We start from the raw sequence: 17,410 nt of genomic DNA, 5'->3' as shown, positions 1-17,410 counted from the left end.
TTGGATACACATCAGATATTAAAGTAACACTGAATGCATGATAAAAATAATTAATCAGGACTTGCTGCAATGTATAATCTTCTGTAACGGTTACAGAGGAATTTAAAGAACATAACCCTACTCAAACCATGCCTCCTATGCTGTCTGCATGGTGCCGCCACTAGAGATGCACTTAACGAGTGTTCACCAGCAGAGGGTACTCTTGACTTTGTGAAATCAGCCACAAGGCTCAATTTTTCAATTCTGTATGATTCTCAGATGAGTTTTTCCATTGGCTTCAATGAATTTCAGACTGATGCATTAATTCATAGATTCTGCTGTAGAAAAGGCATGAATTTCCTTTTTTTTTCCTTCTTCTTTTTAAATGTCCCAATATAGCATTATTGCAGACATCATAACCTGCATAGTTATCTTCACTGAGATTGTCTGCTTTCATAATATGTATCTAATATATTCACATATTAAGTATAATACACCAATAAGAACCTATTGGAACAGCATATACTTTTAAAGAATAGAATTCCCCATGTAACATGGGGAAAGCCGCTATTCAAAGTAAATGTCATGAGAAGGAAGGAAGGGAGGAGTTTTCTTCATGTTTCCAATTTACACAGATATAAACTGACTGAGCTGAAGAACCATAAAAATCCATCCTCTCTGACTGTTTTTTCATTGTTACATACTAAAACAGTTTTTTATTGTTTCCATTTTTACCACCCACTGTCTATATTTACTCTTTTCTTGAAGATCTACAGGGAAAACCATTTTACATTCTCCTTTGGAAACTTGTTATGACCCTACAACAACTACAATAAATTTCTGTAAACTGTTTACCTATAATATAGAGCTTGATTCAGGCCTGAAGTAAATCACCTCACCTGGTCAGATTTTTAACTTCCAAATAAGTTTCATAATTCACTGACAAATAAGTTACGAAACCAACCCTAAACCATAATAGGATCCCATACATACAGTAAGTAACTAGAAAAAGTTCTAGTAAAAGTTACTTTCAATCCAACAGGAGAGAAACCACATAAGGACTGCTCTGTGCCCTCAGTTTGCCGATGCAATTTCTATCAATAACTTTAGAAGCTGCATGCATGACCAGAAATGTCTGTACACATCAACTCTGGAAATTTTAATTTTAGACTTTAGGGGGATTTTATCTAAGCGATCCAAGACATAACCATAACTTTACAGAAGTGTTTTTACTTTTCGGAAACTGGAAGACAGATACAACAGTGACGCTGAAGAGGGAAAAAAAAAGTTTTTACTGACTTACCTCAATGGTTAGTCTGGCTGGGTGATTTTCAAGAAGCAATTGCTCAGCTATTTCTTGTACTGATTTAATAACTTCTTCTTTTTGATCAAGTTCTCTCATTAATTCCTTTTTTCCAGACAAAAAAAGATAGAAATGTTTTAGAAGTCTCTTAAATTCTTAAAGATGATTTAATTATTCCCTCTGGATTATACTAGCAATACATACTGCATGGTATTCCTTTTTTCTTGTTATATTGGGGTTTCTTTCACTCCAGTCATATGCAACCTCTTCCTCTTCTTTTTCGTTCAGCCATATCAGCTCTCTAGTAGCACGAGACACAAAATTGTGAAGAGTATCTAGATGCCTCTCCTGGTTTCTCGATGTGTTCTTTATTAAAAAGAAAAAAAAAAATTACAAAAATCAGAATTTCAAGCTCATTGCTTATCAAAGATGATGTACACTGAAAAGCTGAATATCGAAGAGGTATGACAAACTTACCAATAGTTTTGAATACTGACTCTCCAGTTTGTGCAATTTTTCTGCATAACTGAGTTTAAGAGGGGCAGTCATTTGGATCTGTATTTGGTATATGAAGTCAAAAGACAACAAAAAGGTTAGATATGTTAAACCATTAGATCTCCTGATTTCATGATATATCATCTAGAGATCAGAAGTAACACTAAGTAAGACTGTGAAACCCAAACACAGTTCTAAAATTCAACACTAGTCTATGGGTCACCCAGTAAGGAAGTAACCAAAGAAATACAGAATATGGTACTGTACCTCACTGATTTTAGCTTCTTTAAGGCTGGATTCAAATTCCTCAATAGCTTTGTGGACATTTTTGTGATTTTCTAAATGGCTTTCAACACTTGGTAAATCTGAACCCCATTCTGTTCGATCAAGTTGCACCTTACAAACAAGAAGGAAATATTAGCCATGACCTACAAGGAGTAAATGTAATAATTAGAAGTGGACTGTTTCCGTAAAGGTTGCTACCTGCATTTCTTCCACCCAGCTCAATAGGTCCTGGACAAATTTCATGTTCACCTCTTCTTCTGTTAAGTTCTGATCCACAAAAGCTGATTTCATAAGAGGTTTTCTGATTTGCATGAGTTTGAGTGTTTGCAGAGTCCCACCGTCTACTCCTGTCACATAGCTTTGAATTAACCGTGGTGGGATGCCTGGTGTGTAAGCGGGAGTGACGGTTGGTGTAAGTCTGGAAGTAAGACCTGATGAAAGGCCAGATGTCAAGCTGGAAGAAGTCAAACTAGGTGTTAAACCTTGGGTCATTGCAGCATTTAATTCAGGTGTTAGGTTTGTTGTAAATCCTGAGTTTAAGCTTTCGGTTATTCCTGATATCATCAGCTTTGTCTGCTCTGTTGTCAGTGCATGCCCCTTGCTGTACACAGAAGAACATTCGGTCCGTATGGCCATCAGTTCATCACGAAGTTTTGCAACTCTATTAAAATAAGAGAAAATAAATAAATAAACATAATATAATATCAATGAATGCTTATGATTAAGATTCATCATGCTGAACTGAACAGCAATATGAATTCACATGATCTCTTGCACTTTAGTTGTACACAAATATTTATAAATAAGCATTTATATCAGAAAGTACAGGGTATGTCAGCTTATACTTCTATAAATACAGATAGCAGATGCAGAAATCAGGCAGTGACCAGAAAATCAGCATGGTATGAGTACTAGCATGCACCATACAGAATTCCAGGGAACAATTAGCAAAGCAGAAATCTTACAAGATACTACATGTTGCAGTAGATCAAACACTTGCAGTTCACTGCCAAGGAGCTGCTATGTGCTTGATCTCACCCAGTCCAGGATGAATCCTGAAAAACTTTGGAGCCACTTCTTCATAAAATTGATTTATGCTTTTTAAATGCATCTTTCTGCTAACACTGCCAAATATAAGCTAATGTTACCCCACTAATATTACCTGTTAAGACCTATCACCAGAAATCTCACCTCCATTTTTAAAATCAAAGTTAGTGAATTCTAAAAGCATTTTAAGTGCAATAAAACAAGCTAACAGCTTTACACTCAGCTATCTAGTAAATATTGAACATCGAAGTTATGTTCTGGTGAATAACTTCACTTTCACAAATGAGTACAAACAGCTCCTCTTGTCTTCAAAAACATTTGTGGGTAATGTATCCACCAGAACACCTGATGATCTTTATCTGGGTGCCCAGTGACAGATTGAGAAGTTTATCCATAGACATAAGGATTTGAAAATGCTGTCCATAATAGGTATCCATATGTGGGACATTTATTTATTCATATAAATACACTGTAAAGTACCTTTGCACAAGCTGGTCTGCCTGATAGTATTTTCCATCAATAAGAATTTGGGCATCAATCACTTGCTGGCGGAGAAGGTTCTCAGATTCAAGAAGATACCCAGCTATCTCTGCTTCATGTTGGAACTGGAGCCCTGACTCTAATCGCTTGGTGTCCTGAATAAATAAGAGAAAGCCATTAAGCCCTGCAGCTAAATCAGAGAGCTGTAAGAAATCCTAATTTTTTGGTAAAAACTTCTTCTAACCTTGAAACAATTGTGAAGCACTTTATCTAACTACCAACAACAACACAAAAAAATCTAACAGAACTCACTCTAGGCAATTTCTGGGATTTTCTTGAAAAAATACTAAATTAAAAATAACAGTACAACAACAACAAAAAAAGTAGCAGCTCTTAAGTATGCACTCAAAAATCCTAAAGTTGTTTTTTTTGTTTTTTTTGGTTTTTTTTTTAAAGTAGCCATTTCACTGCAGTAAGTTCATGAACACAGACAAGTAAAATCACCGACTGACTTACAGACTGCAGAGCGTTCCGGGCAAGTATTAGTTTGTCCTCACAGCTCCGGCTGTCCCGCTGAATTCTGTTCGCAATCTGCTGCAGCATTTCCAGCCTAGGTGATGCCAGAGCATTTCAGAAAATTAAGTAAGTATTAGTGTCATTTATTTTTACTGGACATGTTGCATGACTTTAAAAACAAACAAACAAACAGCCAGCATCTAACACAAAGCACAAATACATATGCCAAGTTACCTGTTTCCTTCTAAGGTGCCATGATTACCAAAGCTTATACAAGACTTAATCAGTGTGGGACCACAATTAACAGAAAGGAAATTTTCGTTAGAGTCAACGCTGGTTCGAGCACAAGTACTGTTGCTAAACAATGAATCGCTGCTATGATAGCTATAACTACTGCTATTCATTTTTACATCCAGAGCACGGTCCTTCTGGCTGTTTACATTTGTTGAAAAATGAAAAGATAAAACTCCTAAAAAATGTACAGCTTCTAGGGATGAAATTTCACTACTGGCTTTTGAAACACCTAGCACTCCTCCTTTAAATAGGCTTCAGTATGCATATTTAAAACTCAGCAATTAATATTCTGCCAGCTCTTCAAAGGATTTTCCTGGGGCTATGTACGCTACCTGCTTTTGGCTTCCCTACCTTGCATTAAAGCTTTGCAAGTACAGACTAGGCAGCAACATTAGGGCGTCTCTAGGAAACAGACGCGCCAAATATTTTATTCAAGTGTCACTAAACGTCTAAATGCCAAGTAAGAATTAAAAGAAGTCTTTGCAATGTTTCTCAGACTCTTCAATGAAAACTTTCAAAAAGGAGTGAAGTGAGAACTCCACACTCCACAGCATGGTACAAAACACCTCCAGGTTGGCCTGACTCCTTTTCCTTCAAATGGAACTGCACAATAAAACTAGGGGAATATCATGGTTAATCAGCTCATAACAACTTAATTTCAGACACCTGCACACCATCCAACCCACCATCATTACTCCACCACCCAACTAGGTTTACTAACTGCCCTGTCCCACTAATCTGTCCTCCTGCAAATTTCCCTTCAACTTCTTCCATATTCAGAGCTAATTGCTTCTTGCTGCTTTGACCGCAAAGCAAGTAAGAAAAATCTGATCACTGCCCTTAACTTTATGCTTTAACTCAGAATTTGGGTTAGGGGTGATTTTTTCAGTATTTCACCCCCTGCTCTTCCTGAAAACCACACCCACACCAGAAGATGACTCTGTTTATGCAGAAGAGCACAGCAAAGGCATAGACACACCCCTGCAGTAATTCCAAACTCCGCTAGTTTTGCAAACTAAAGCTCAGTTGGGCACTCTCCTCACTGACATGATACTAATTTTGATCCCATACACCAATCTGGCTACACATTGTCTATCTGTGTTGATACTTTCAGATGTATTCACCAAAGTTGCAGACAAAGTTTTAGTACTTGCCAAATTTCAATATTAGCTGAGGTCACATTTTTGCCACAAGCAAATCCCACCCCAGGAGCTGTATCAAAACCTCATATTAGTGAGATGTGCTAGAAACCAGCATAACAAACATGGATCTAGTTCTTGTGTCCAGATCAACTGACAATTTTAACTTGACCACTAAGCCAGAATCACTTAATTAACTTTTCTCTCTCATTTTGCAGTGACCACCACCATACGATCTGTCACTTTATGTGTGTTTACCAATCCTGAAATACAGGAAAGAGGTTATATATATTTGTAATTACCTGTGCTCAGTCCATCTAATAGAAGAAATAAACTGTCATTTATACACATTCTCAAAGACAATCCAGCTTTCTGCAAGTACAAACAGAATTCCTTTTGGCAAAGGCAGGCACTAACTTTGCTTTTGGCAGGTCAGGACAGATTAACCTACAAAAGCTAGCAGGCTGTATTTCTTCCGCTGCTTTCCAGTGTTCTGCTCTGCATGGTGGGCACAACTTAGAAGTTCCTATAGAGGCACACATTTGCAGCAGGATGCTGTGAATCAATACCTCCCATTGAATCTGCCATTTCAGTCATGCTCTTGGTTTTATAAGTATGACACATATTTAATCAACTCTGACTGTCTTTGGGATCTTCTCTTGCTAAAATCTGTCTTTCTGAGGGCTTCCTAGACTCCACACCTAATTTCAGGTACCTAAACCAGAGAGAATGATCACCCTATTGTCACCAGAAAGTCAGTGCCAGGATTCTCTAGAAAGTGATTCAGATCTTAGGTGTCTCCTTTGGATGCTTAAAGTTAAGCAGAACAAATCCAGACCCAGGTGTCTATACCTATCTGCAGGTAGAAGCCCAAAGAGGCATTTAACTTAGAGTTAAATAAAAGGGGCTTTTTAGGTAATGAATGGATAGCACCTGTCTGCCACAGAACTCGGAAGAGGTACCATTAAAAAGCACAAATGCTCCAAGACTGCATCAAGATTTTAACCATGCTCAGTATGTTATTAGCCGTGTACAAAACAGTGTCACACATTCTACTACCACAGAAGACTGCTATGCGCTTTGCACGTCTGAACACTTTGTGTGCTCTTGAGTACAACCAACTTTTAAACAACCTCGGAACAGGACGTTAGCCCACAATGCTGTGCACCAACTCAAATACACATTTCACGTAAAGGATGAGGATGTTGCTTATATGAAATCAAGTCCAAATGAGACAGAGGAGTGATATGAACCTAGCTCTGACTAAGTGTACAAAGAAGGTGTTTATATTTGTATTTAAGTGCTTTGATGATCTGAGGCACAGGTACAATTCATCATGACCTTCTGAGACCACCAAAGTTATTTCCACCTGGACCTGCTTCTATGAAATAAGTAAAGAACTTCAGGCCTTGAACAAAGGCAGAATTACTTGATCTAGAAAAATAATGTGGATGTTATCATGGAAGACAACATTTACAATTTTCAATACAAGTTAAAATAACAGAAAATAGATTAACGAAGCCTATCAAACATTCACTAGCGTACCTCTCCACTTCAGGCCGAAGGGTCTTCTCTCTTTCCAGCATGGCAATAATAAGCTTTCCCCATTCTTTTTCTATATCATTTGGATGATAACCTTGAGGAAGTTTGATGCGTCCAAATTCTATCCAGACCTTAACAATTTATAGGTATTTGTTATTTTAAGCCACAGAAAGGGAACTTCTACATATTTCAATGCATGTTAAAACTTACCTCTAGCAGTTTATATAGACGTTTAATTTTTGATTTATCTGTCTCCTTTGGTGGAATTTCTGTTTCTTTAAACTGTAAATACTGATTATAAAGTGCCTACAGAAACATAAAAACCATCATCAACTTTTACCTACAGCAAATATAACCCTTCTCTCTAAACCCTCTCCTAATAGTCTTCATAAGCTTACGTTCTTATACTGTTCTACTTGAGTTCTACAAAAAACGATCAGTGACAAGCTAAAGATTTGCTTTTGATTGTTCATATGTTAGTAATGTATTTATTGTACTTTGAAAAGGTTAAGGAGTAGTACTGTTCTACAGATGACTTGATTGTATAGATCAACAAGCACTTTATTTGTTCAAGCATGATATGAGTCAGTAAGATAAAGTGTCATTCCAGCATGGAGTTTAAGATGCCACACCTCACCTTCAATTCCACAGGATTATTGGGAAATGTTCTGTCAGACATTATCGTGACATGGTGTCTGATCCACTGCATGAGGTAGTTCACCATATTCTGATATTCAACCCATTTGACTTCAACATCCTAGCAAAGCACAACCCAGATTACAGATCAGAAGAAAATCATCTGAGAGCTCATTTTTGCTTTATCTTTGAAGTCTGAGGTCTTCATACACACAGAAAAGATATTTCTAAAGCCTGCAATTCTGAAACAATATTTACTTGCTTATTACAGCTGATTTCACTCTTCAGTTTTGGTCCCAAATAATTCCACTGAAAACAAAAAATTTTCTAGTTTAATAAACTTCAAATTGGTAAGAATCAGAGAGGCACGATTTATAGGTCCATGACTGAACAGCAAGAACTTTGACTCCATCTTTCTCTAACTTCAGGTATATTGTTTATAGTTAAGCTCTTTGCACAAATATTTTCATGCCCACAACATGAAACAGCTGCTAAGCCTCTAAAATCTCAACCTAGAAAATCACGTCAAAGAAAAGTGTATCAGCAGTCCTACAGAAGATCCAGCCAACATTCTGCAGCTGAAATCAAGAACCATATTAGTGAAGCTCACACACTGCACAAGTATTTTTCTCCTACTTACATTTGCACTGATGCCTTCACCACCTTCTGGTACTTTGGGAAATGCATCATAAAGTGATGACACATAAGTTATTACTGACTTCTCATCAGGTGAGGAAACATCAACATCTAAAAGAGCAAGACAGAACAGCGCTTTATCACGTAGTTGTAAGAATGCCCACAAATATGCTACAACCTGCAGGCAGACTGGATTTTATTTTAATGTTAGGGTTTTTGCAACAAAGCCCTTTGCAGCCATCTTACCTTCAGGATCCAGAAGTCTGGCAACACCAAGTTTTTCTGCTACAAAAAAAGCATGTTCTAAATTTGCAAGGTTGCTTTGAACAGCAACGGTATTCATGTCTATCAGGTCCGGCCTGTCAAATAAAAACAGTAATACTTGATTACGACTCTTTACCAGTTTTAAATCACTGCTGTATTAGTAAATCAAACCAAGAGCATGGATGGATACAGCAACAGAGTTTTCATTAAAAAAGGATTTCATTAAAGTCACGTGAACAAGCTGAGGTCAGTGCTAAGTGATAAACACAAGCAGCAGGCAACTACAATACTGTCAGTTCTTCTTTAACTACAAGCTAAAGTTTCCAGCCACCCCTTATATCCCTCCCTCTCTCTATTTTCTTATGCATATTTATTCATGTGCATTGCCATTGTACTGTCGCACCACGTCCTTTCCACTGCCCTTGAGGAGGTTAAACTCACTTTTCTCTTAGGACTCATTTAGTGAGGAAGTTCATTTCTACTGCCTTTACAAGTTTTTAGTCATTCTGCATCATACTCTTCAGTGCATGTCAGAACCCATACAGAAACAAGTTCAGTCACAAAAAGATCACTTTAACCTGGAAGACAAGTATTCTTACTGGGCTTTAAAGAAGTCTTGTTCAAACTGCATTGAAGCCCTGCTTTCAGATAAACATTGCTGTCAGTTGTCTTGCAGAAAACCCTCAGCCCCATGCACCTACCTACACCTTCACATCTTCATCCTGCTAATCTCCATTGCCAGCCACAACGTTCTTGTTTTAGTGGAATACTCATCTTAAGCCAGTCTTACCTATAAGCATTTTTAAGGCCCATAAGTATTACCCTCTACCAACATCACTAATGTTTTAAATTCATGTAAAACTTCAAAATTAATATTGTCCTTTAGGTTTGCTATGTGGTGCTTGGATTTTAGATCTTGCAATTCTCAGGCCAGAGCGTGTTACTGTCTGCCTCTTCCAGCACTGGGAATCCTCTTAGCCTTAACGACTAAAAGGAAGAAGGGATTTTCAAAGATGTTGAGAAAAAATGATCCCACTGAGGCCAGCTAGAGTCACAGGGGTCTGAAACCTTTGCTGCTGAAATCCTACGCTACTGCAAACCAGACCCACACTGAAAAAAACCCTAAAACAAAACCCCACAAGAGAAGAATATGACATATTGGTGTTCTCCAGGGCTCTGTTTTGGGGCCAGCCTTGTTTAATATCTTTATCAATTATCTGGATAAGGGGATTGAGTGCACCCTCAGTACGTTTGCAGATGACACCAAGTTGGGTGGGAGTGTCGATCTGCTGGAGGGTAGGATGGCCCTGCAGAGGGACCTGGACAGGCTGGATCGATGGGATCAAGGCCAACTGTATGAGGTTTAACAAGGCCAAGTGTCAGGCCCTGCACTTTGGTCACAACAACCTCATGCAGCACTACAGGCTTGGGGAAGAGTGGCTGGAAAGCTGCTTGGCTGAAAAGGACCTGGGGGTGTTGGTAGACAGCCAGCTGAACATGAGCCAGCAGTGTGCCCAGGTGGCCAAGAAGGCCAACAGCATCCTGGCTTGTATCAGGAATGCTGTGGCCAGCAGGAGCAGGGAGGTGATTGTCCCCCTGTACTCGGCGCTGGTGAGGCTGCACCTCGAATACTGTGTCCAGTTTTGGGCCCCTCACTACAAGAAAGACATTGAGGTGCTGGAGCGTGTCCAGAGAAGGGCAACGAAGCTGGTGAAGGGTCTGGAGCACAGGCCTTATGAGGAGCGGCTGAGGGAACTGGGGTTGTTTAGCCTGGAGAAGAGGAGGCTGAGGGGAGACCTTATCGCTCTCTACAACTACCTGAAAGGAGGCTGTAGTGAGGTGGGTGTTGGTCTCTTCTCCCATGTAGTTAGCGATAGGACAAGAGGAAATGGGCTTAAGCTGTGCCAGGGGAGGTTTAGGTTGGAAATTAGGAGAAATTTCTTCACGGAAAGGGTAGTCAAGCATTGGAAGAGGCTGCCCAGAGAGGTGGTGGAGTCACCAACCCTGGAGGTGTTAAAAAAACCGGGCAGATGTGGCACTTTGGGACATGGTTTAGTCTAGTCTACCCTTGATTGGTTTAGTGTGGACTTGGTAGTGTAGGTTAATGGTTGGACTGGATGATCTTAAAGGTCTTTTCCAACCTAAACAATTCTATGATTCTACATAAGTTTTAGTGAACAATTCAGTCCTTAAATTTTCTTTTTTGTTTCTAGAGAAACTATTTGCTTAGTTTTACCTAGCAGAAGCTTTAAATAATTGCAACAGAGAGAAATAAAACTGTTAAATATCACATTGTTTAAAACAAATGATAACATTTCATTTGGCAACACCCCAAATTCCCTTCATCACAAAAAGGTATTAACTTTGGGAAACTCAATACAAGCTTGTCCTTAAATTAACTACAAGGGCACTGTAAATAAAATTGTATTTCTTTCAGCCATTTAGCATCACTGGTTTCCTTATGCTCTTCAGAAGACAAGTCTACAAGACAGATAATAATCCTGCACCTATTATTTCTTGAAAGAACACTTAATTAATAATAAAACTTAAACAGTGAAAAAAGAAACATAATCCTCCTAAACCAGCAGGACTTTCTATTTCCAATATGCTCAGTGATGGCATGATCAAGCTCATGCCATTCTTCTCTGAATTTCAGTGCAATGAAAACAATGCAATGAAACAAATATCATCTGTTGCTCTTAGCAGCACGGAAAATCCATGAAAAATAAAAGGCAATACTAGAAAAGGAAACAGATCACTCCAGTCTCCTATTTCAGCCACAATCATGGAGACGGTATGAATAATAAAGATCATTTTCACAGCACAGTTTTGGCAAGAGAAACACGTTTCTGTAAGTGTACACTGTTGGTTTGGTTATTTTTTTTCACCTGCCTTCTTTACGTTTGTTTCATACTTGATAAAAATGGCCCAAGAATCACTTGCGCTGCCTGTTCGATTGCCAACTCTCAGAACAAGAAAGGACAAGTTGTTGTAAAAGCTTTGACTATTCCCAGAAAACAAGGTGCCAGCTGTAGAGACACTGACATGATAATCTCCTTAGAATAAAGCTTTCATTTAGATAAAGAAAAGGTAAATTTTTTCTCACCACAATACAGGTAAAAATCAACAAAAACAACTGCTGTTGCATAATACATCATTTTTATGCCGGTGCTGTGGCTTCACCCCCAGCTGAAGAAAAGCCCACTCTGAGATGCCTTCCCCCCTTTTAAACACACTTTCCCATCCCTGCAACTCCTACCAGCACAGGGTTATTTCAGTTCCCCTTTTAAGAACAAGGGAAATTTGCAATGAATCCTAATGTTTTCAGTTAATTATACACTTAACACATAGCATACCAACCTAGATTAACTGGTCTACATTTATCTAAAGTCTTGATCTACCAGAAAATACCACAGAAGACAGCATTTGTCTCTGTCTTCATAGTGCTTGCCTTTGGTTTTTTGAAGCAGACAGAAGGCTCGACAGCTGACTGAGAACAAGCCCACTGATGCCTTATGAAGAGGAAAAGATAGGTATTATGACTTGAATGCAAAAGCACCTGGTACTGGCCATGGTAAGTCCACACTGCTGGGGGCTTGGGGCCTCCACCCTCCACAGGTCTCCCTTTCCCCTTCCTAAATAGCAGAGGGATATATTGCAAAGCCACAGGAAAAGGAGCTTACCTCCCAGAGCTCAGTAAAAGATCTTTTTTTAACCCCAGAAAAATGCATCCAAAAACAATGGCTCAGGAAATCACTAATTACCATATTGTTTCTTTTGCTTAAGAGTGTTTTCTCATGATTTTAAATGAAAATAAAAGTCGATTTTATCTGCTGTAAGCTTGCAGACATTCCTGTCCACTAAGTGGGTACACGGGAATTTGCATTTAAGCATGCGCACATGGATTTCCGCACTGATCACCATCCTGCTCTGAAGAATCAAGGGAATCCGGTATTACTGAGCACAGATTGTGCACAGTGAGCATTGTGGGGCTGTATTATAAAGGCTCACAAATATCTTCCTGTATCTTTTCATTTTTCCTTTGAATTCTGAAATACTACTAACCGCTTAAATTGAAGTTGTGATTAGTATCCTTCTAATACATACTTATTTAATTGTCTTAATTGAAGTAAACACTAGATTTAAAAGCATCATCCATCATGGCAAACATTTTTAAGGCTTAAAGAGAAAATACATGAGTTTTGTAGAAGCTATTTGTCACGTATTATAAATATATTTTATATCAATTTGCATAGCACTATTAAGTGGTTTTATACACCGTTAAGAACAAATTACATTAAATGCACTTTAAGCAAAAGACGATGACTCTACCTTGTGTTATAATATTGTGAGTCATCTTAGGCAGATTTTTCAGTGGGCTGGGTCCTTGCCATCAAAACACACACATAAACATCCCAAACACCAGCCGAGTTGGAACATTCCATGCAAAGGAGATGCTTCTGCTGCAGCCGCACCTAAGTAAAGGGGTTTGGCTTCTATATTGCCAGTCATTAATCATTTCATTTATAAAAAGATTGGTGCATGCCTTTCGAGATCTTAGTGTAGGTGTTAGAAATTAGAAACAATTTGTATCAGAAGTGAGGGAAAAAAAAAAGGTGCGATTAGTACCACTTCAATTAGGAAGCTGACAAAATTATGATCAATTCAAGAAAACAAGTACCTAGCACCACAAAGAGAAGCAAGTGAACAATATCTGCAGAACAGCATAAAGAAATGGTTTATAATGCAAGGTACATAGATCAAATGCAAGCTTTCTACTCTACAAAGACTCATTGAAATCTAAGAGATGTGCATAATAAAGTTAGGCACCTGTAGATTTTCCCATAGCCAGAATCTAATACCTAGCAAAACAGTTCAAGATCCACACTAGCAGCTACGATATTTCCTCGTTAAAACAAAAGGTTAGATTTGAAGGGAATTTTGATATTTCAAAGTAGAAAAAGATATTTAACTGAACTTTTATTTTACCAGTCAATGATGAAGAAACCACATCCTTAGAGAACATCTTCACTGTTCCCAGATGACAGTTGCCCAAGTTGTTTAATTTTATTAAAACATTTATACATCAGAATAACATTCCACATGAAAACACTGTTAATGCATTCAGGAGGCTAACTAACAAGCCTGAAGTTATTTACATGAACCATCTAAGCTGTTTAATCTCCAGAACTCTCAGTCAAAACTCTGGACGCTACCTTAGTAATACCCGGTATTAAAAGGATATTTCTTTCTTGGCTTATATTGAACAGAAATATTAATATAGTGAGTTTCAAGCAGAACTCTCAGAGAAAACATGACTGAAGATGCAGAGCGAAGTGTACACGTCACTATAGCCCAGTTAGCTTTTCCACTGCTGTAATTGGAAAATGCCTATAAAAATGAAACAAATTCTTTGCTTCATTGTTCACAGACAATTGAAAAGGACGGATGCCAGAAAGACTCATGCATTTTTCAGGGATGGGACGACTACTGAAACAAATTAAAGACCGTGCCAGAATACATAGTCATAAAATAAATTTTTTAAAAAGACAAGAATAGAGAGACTTCTCAAACAGATAGGATTCAACACATATTTCAGAAGGGAGCATAAGAAATGTATTATCATCTACTCTAGAGATTTTGCTTAATAGCAGAAAGATTGCAAAGAAAGGAATCAAAAAATAGGAAACGTCCACGTAAAACAAATCTTAGCTCTATCTCTTCTAACATATATCTCCTGTTACTTTCCCAGGAACTCTACAAATGAGATGATGAAGCAAAATCTATTTGTTATTTAACCTACTATATAGTAACGCCTATGATTTAAGCTAACCCATAACAGTTTCAAAATTGCTAAAAAAATATTTACACCAGCTTATATGCAGAGTCAATGTTTGGGAACTTATTAAAGAATTTGTCTCCACATCAGGTACAGATCTGAGTCTTGTTCAAAAGAGCTTGCCAAAAAGCCTGCTCCAGAAAGACTGAGGCATCAACACAATGTTAATGACTCCTGGACTTCAACTAACACGTACTGTCCTCGTGGGCATTTCTATTGATGCCCAATGTTTGCAGATGCAGTGCTCTGTCATCTCATGTCATGACCATGAGATCTAGTTGTAGCGTTGGAGGTACCCTTTGCTAATGCATATGCCTACCACAATTATTTTCCTGATCTTTTTTCCACTGTCACATGGGAGCTTCAGTATAAAGGATGCCACGTCTTAGGGGAAAAAAAGGCCATATAGGATTAGCTGGGTTCAGTAACCCAGTTCAGAAAACTTGGAAACCCAAGTTTCAGGGAGCAGAGTAATTCAGATTTCCTTCCACATAGTCTGATCACTTACAGAGGAGGAAGAGGAGAGTTTCTGCTCAAAAATGGCAAGCAGGTATGACTTTGTAGCATTAAGGAGGAACAGATCTCCTCCATCATCAGAATCAAGGACCACAATACGGACACACAGCACAAGGTTCTGTAGCGAGTTACTTGGTGTCAAAAACCCCATGCTGAGGAGAAGAGGTACAATGTTGACTCCTGAGTCAACACTATCTTCCACTATACTCTGGGCTATCCCCCTTTCAGGGCTACTTCCAAAATTGTCGATTTGTCTCAGAAGGATCTATGAACCACAATCACACATGAGGAGGTTTTCTAGCTTCACTGAGTTTCTTCCTCTATGTTGGGAAAGAACCCTTCAGTCTCAGACCTCAATACACAAATGCGAGCACTAATTTCCACACCAATGTCTGCAACTAGCAAAAGTAAGTTTTGAACCAGATGTCCAGATATCTCAACCAGATGACCTTTTTCACCTGAAGATCCTTGGCACTGGTCCTTGGGCTCACGTGTCTGCTAGATGGATAGTTTTGCACACTACTCAAACATTTGAGTAGAAAAGCTAGAAAATTAAACATGAAACATACATCATGGACCTAAGTGTGATGGAGTATCTAAACAAAGAACTGGCTGCAGCTGTCGTCCAGAGGGAAGAACCAGTCGAAGGACAGGCAGGATTTTAATCTCTAGTTACAACGCTATTAAGTGGAGTTGCCCAGAAAAGGAGGTTTGCATGGAATAATGTGCAGCCAGGTCTGATCACCAGTAATGAGCTTCGAGCATTCACAGGATATGTAACTGTAGACTGTAATGTCTACGGAGAATGGTTTTGGTTCTTTTTAACAGATTCACCTGGACATGAGAAGAAAGAACAGAGAAAGATTTGAGAGCCTCCAGCTTTTATACTTCCCCAAGATCACAAGGTCTCTATTACATGTATATGAGGATGAGGAAAGTAACGAGGGGTAAGATTCAGCTCCAGATCCAGACACCTAAATTTAGGTGTATACATGCAAGTGTCTATATGTATTTCATTACAGTCGGTGGAAATCTGGCCAATACATCCAGTGCAAGCTACGTAGCAAGCTATCCAGAATCTAAGAATTACTTCAGAGCAAGCAAAACCCACCAACCGTACTGAACAGAAGTTTAGATAACTGCAAAGCTGTTATGAAATGTGCTGCCTCACTGAACATGCATATTTTGAGACTGACACTCACAGAAAAATAAAGCAATGCTGTACATTTTTAAATGCAGAATTGCTTAACTGGCTCTCACAGACTTGGTAATAATGATTACTGCAGATTTGCTTAGGACTCCTTGAAGACATTCTCATTCAACTAATATGAAACAAATTCAAAAGGCTACCAAAATTTTAACAGTGTTATTAAGGAGATGCATGGTATGTCATGTCTAGTAGCTCATTGCTGAGCACTTGACTAGAAGTTTAAAGGTAAAAGCAGGTGAAAAGTACTCCATGAAATCCTTCTGTCCTGGCCAACTGATGCAGATTATTTGAAGTTACATAAATATTTGACTTCTTTTCAGTAGTATCTTTTTGGGGGGGAAGATAAGAAAAATATTTCTTGTAATCTCAAATGTGAGACTAAAATGACCGTTCAACCATAGACTTTACAATAACATCTTCAACTATCACGTGACATGACAACACAAAAATTACCCCAATGCATCAAACCACTGGGTGAAGCTGAGCAGTTTCATCACTGAAGTTAGGCAACACTTCAGAATTCAGGGAAAATGCAAACAATTTTCTAATTGAAAACTGTCATTATAAAAAGTTTTATCCTTGCAACTGTGACAAACCAAAAAGCATGCTGGCTGCATACAGCTCTGCATATTGTTTGTTTGAGTATGTGGCAAATTCTTTTCCCAAGCTCCACAGGTCCCCACCCTCAATGACACACTGTGATAATATATTTCACATGATTATTATCACTTGTACACCGTTTTTGGTTTTGTTTTCTCTTGTGTTGGTATGACAGGAATGCCTGTACTATTCATGATTTTATGTGCCTCTATAGATTTCATTCAATGCCTCTCTAAAGATGAACAATCATGCCTTTTATTCCTTCAAGAGCTGAAAAAATCTCATGTGATCTGGACTCTTCAGCCTTCCTTTGTGTATCTTTTTCATAATTTTTCATACAAATTTTCAGATACAATGAATAATTATTGAAAAAAAATATTGCTAGTGACAGTGAGCTGGAAATACTGTAACAAGAGCACACTATTCAGAGACATATTTCTTATGTATTCTTCAGACATCCCAACATTTTCTATAGGAATTCTTGATATAACAAGAATGAATGTTTCAGCTGCACTAAAAATAAGGGCACCTGAAGGCTTCTTTTTCTAACTTATTAATTTAGCCCCTAAAAATATATACAGCTAATTCAGATAATTTCTTCTGTCATGCACGCCCTTGATTTGACAAGC

The 17,410-nt window shown here is 38.3% G+C and overlaps 1 protein-coding gene across 6 annotated transcripts in view; it reads right to left on the bottom strand.

The window, feature by feature from the left end:
- The window catches only part of DST (dystonin), a 313,286-nt gene that overhangs the window by 143,316 nt on the left and 152,560 nt on the right, over positions 1-17,410 (bottom strand). For 4 of the 6 annotated variants that reach the window (XM_075707064.1, XM_075707065.1, XM_075707066.1 and 1 more), the window contains 12 exons: positions 8,599-8,711; positions 8,357-8,463; positions 7,718-7,837; positions 7,291-7,386; positions 7,084-7,211; positions 4,106-4,199; positions 3,590-3,744; positions 2,261-2,723; positions 2,045-2,173; positions 1,760-1,837; positions 1,487-1,648; positions 1,283-1,387 (listed from right to left, as the gene is read on the bottom strand). In XM_075707064.1, the coding sequence (XP_075563179.1) occupies positions 1,283-1,387; positions 1,487-1,648; positions 1,760-1,837; positions 2,045-2,173; positions 2,261-2,723; positions 3,590-3,744; positions 4,106-4,199; positions 7,084-7,211; positions 7,291-7,386; positions 7,718-7,837; positions 8,357-8,463; positions 8,599-8,711 (1,750 nt within the window). Of the gene's footprint in view, positions 1-1,282; positions 1,388-1,486; positions 1,649-1,759; positions 1,838-2,044; positions 2,174-2,260; positions 2,724-3,589; positions 3,745-4,105; positions 4,200-4,339; positions 4,510-7,083; positions 7,212-7,290; positions 7,387-7,717; positions 7,838-8,356; positions 8,464-8,598; positions 8,712-17,410 lie in introns of those variants that run through there. The other 2 variants (XM_075707069.1, XM_009488891.2) reach the window with 1 other exon arrangement.

This window comes from Pelecanus crispus, chromosome 3 (genome assembly GCF_030463565.1).
Source record: "Pelecanus crispus isolate bPelCri1 chromosome 3, bPelCri1.pri, whole genome shotgun sequence".
Classification (NCBI taxonomy): Eukaryota; Metazoa; Chordata; class Aves; order Pelecaniformes; family Pelecanidae; genus Pelecanus; species Pelecanus crispus.
Note: the sequence above shows the minus strand (reverse complement) of the source record. Positions and strands in the feature narration are given on the sequence as shown.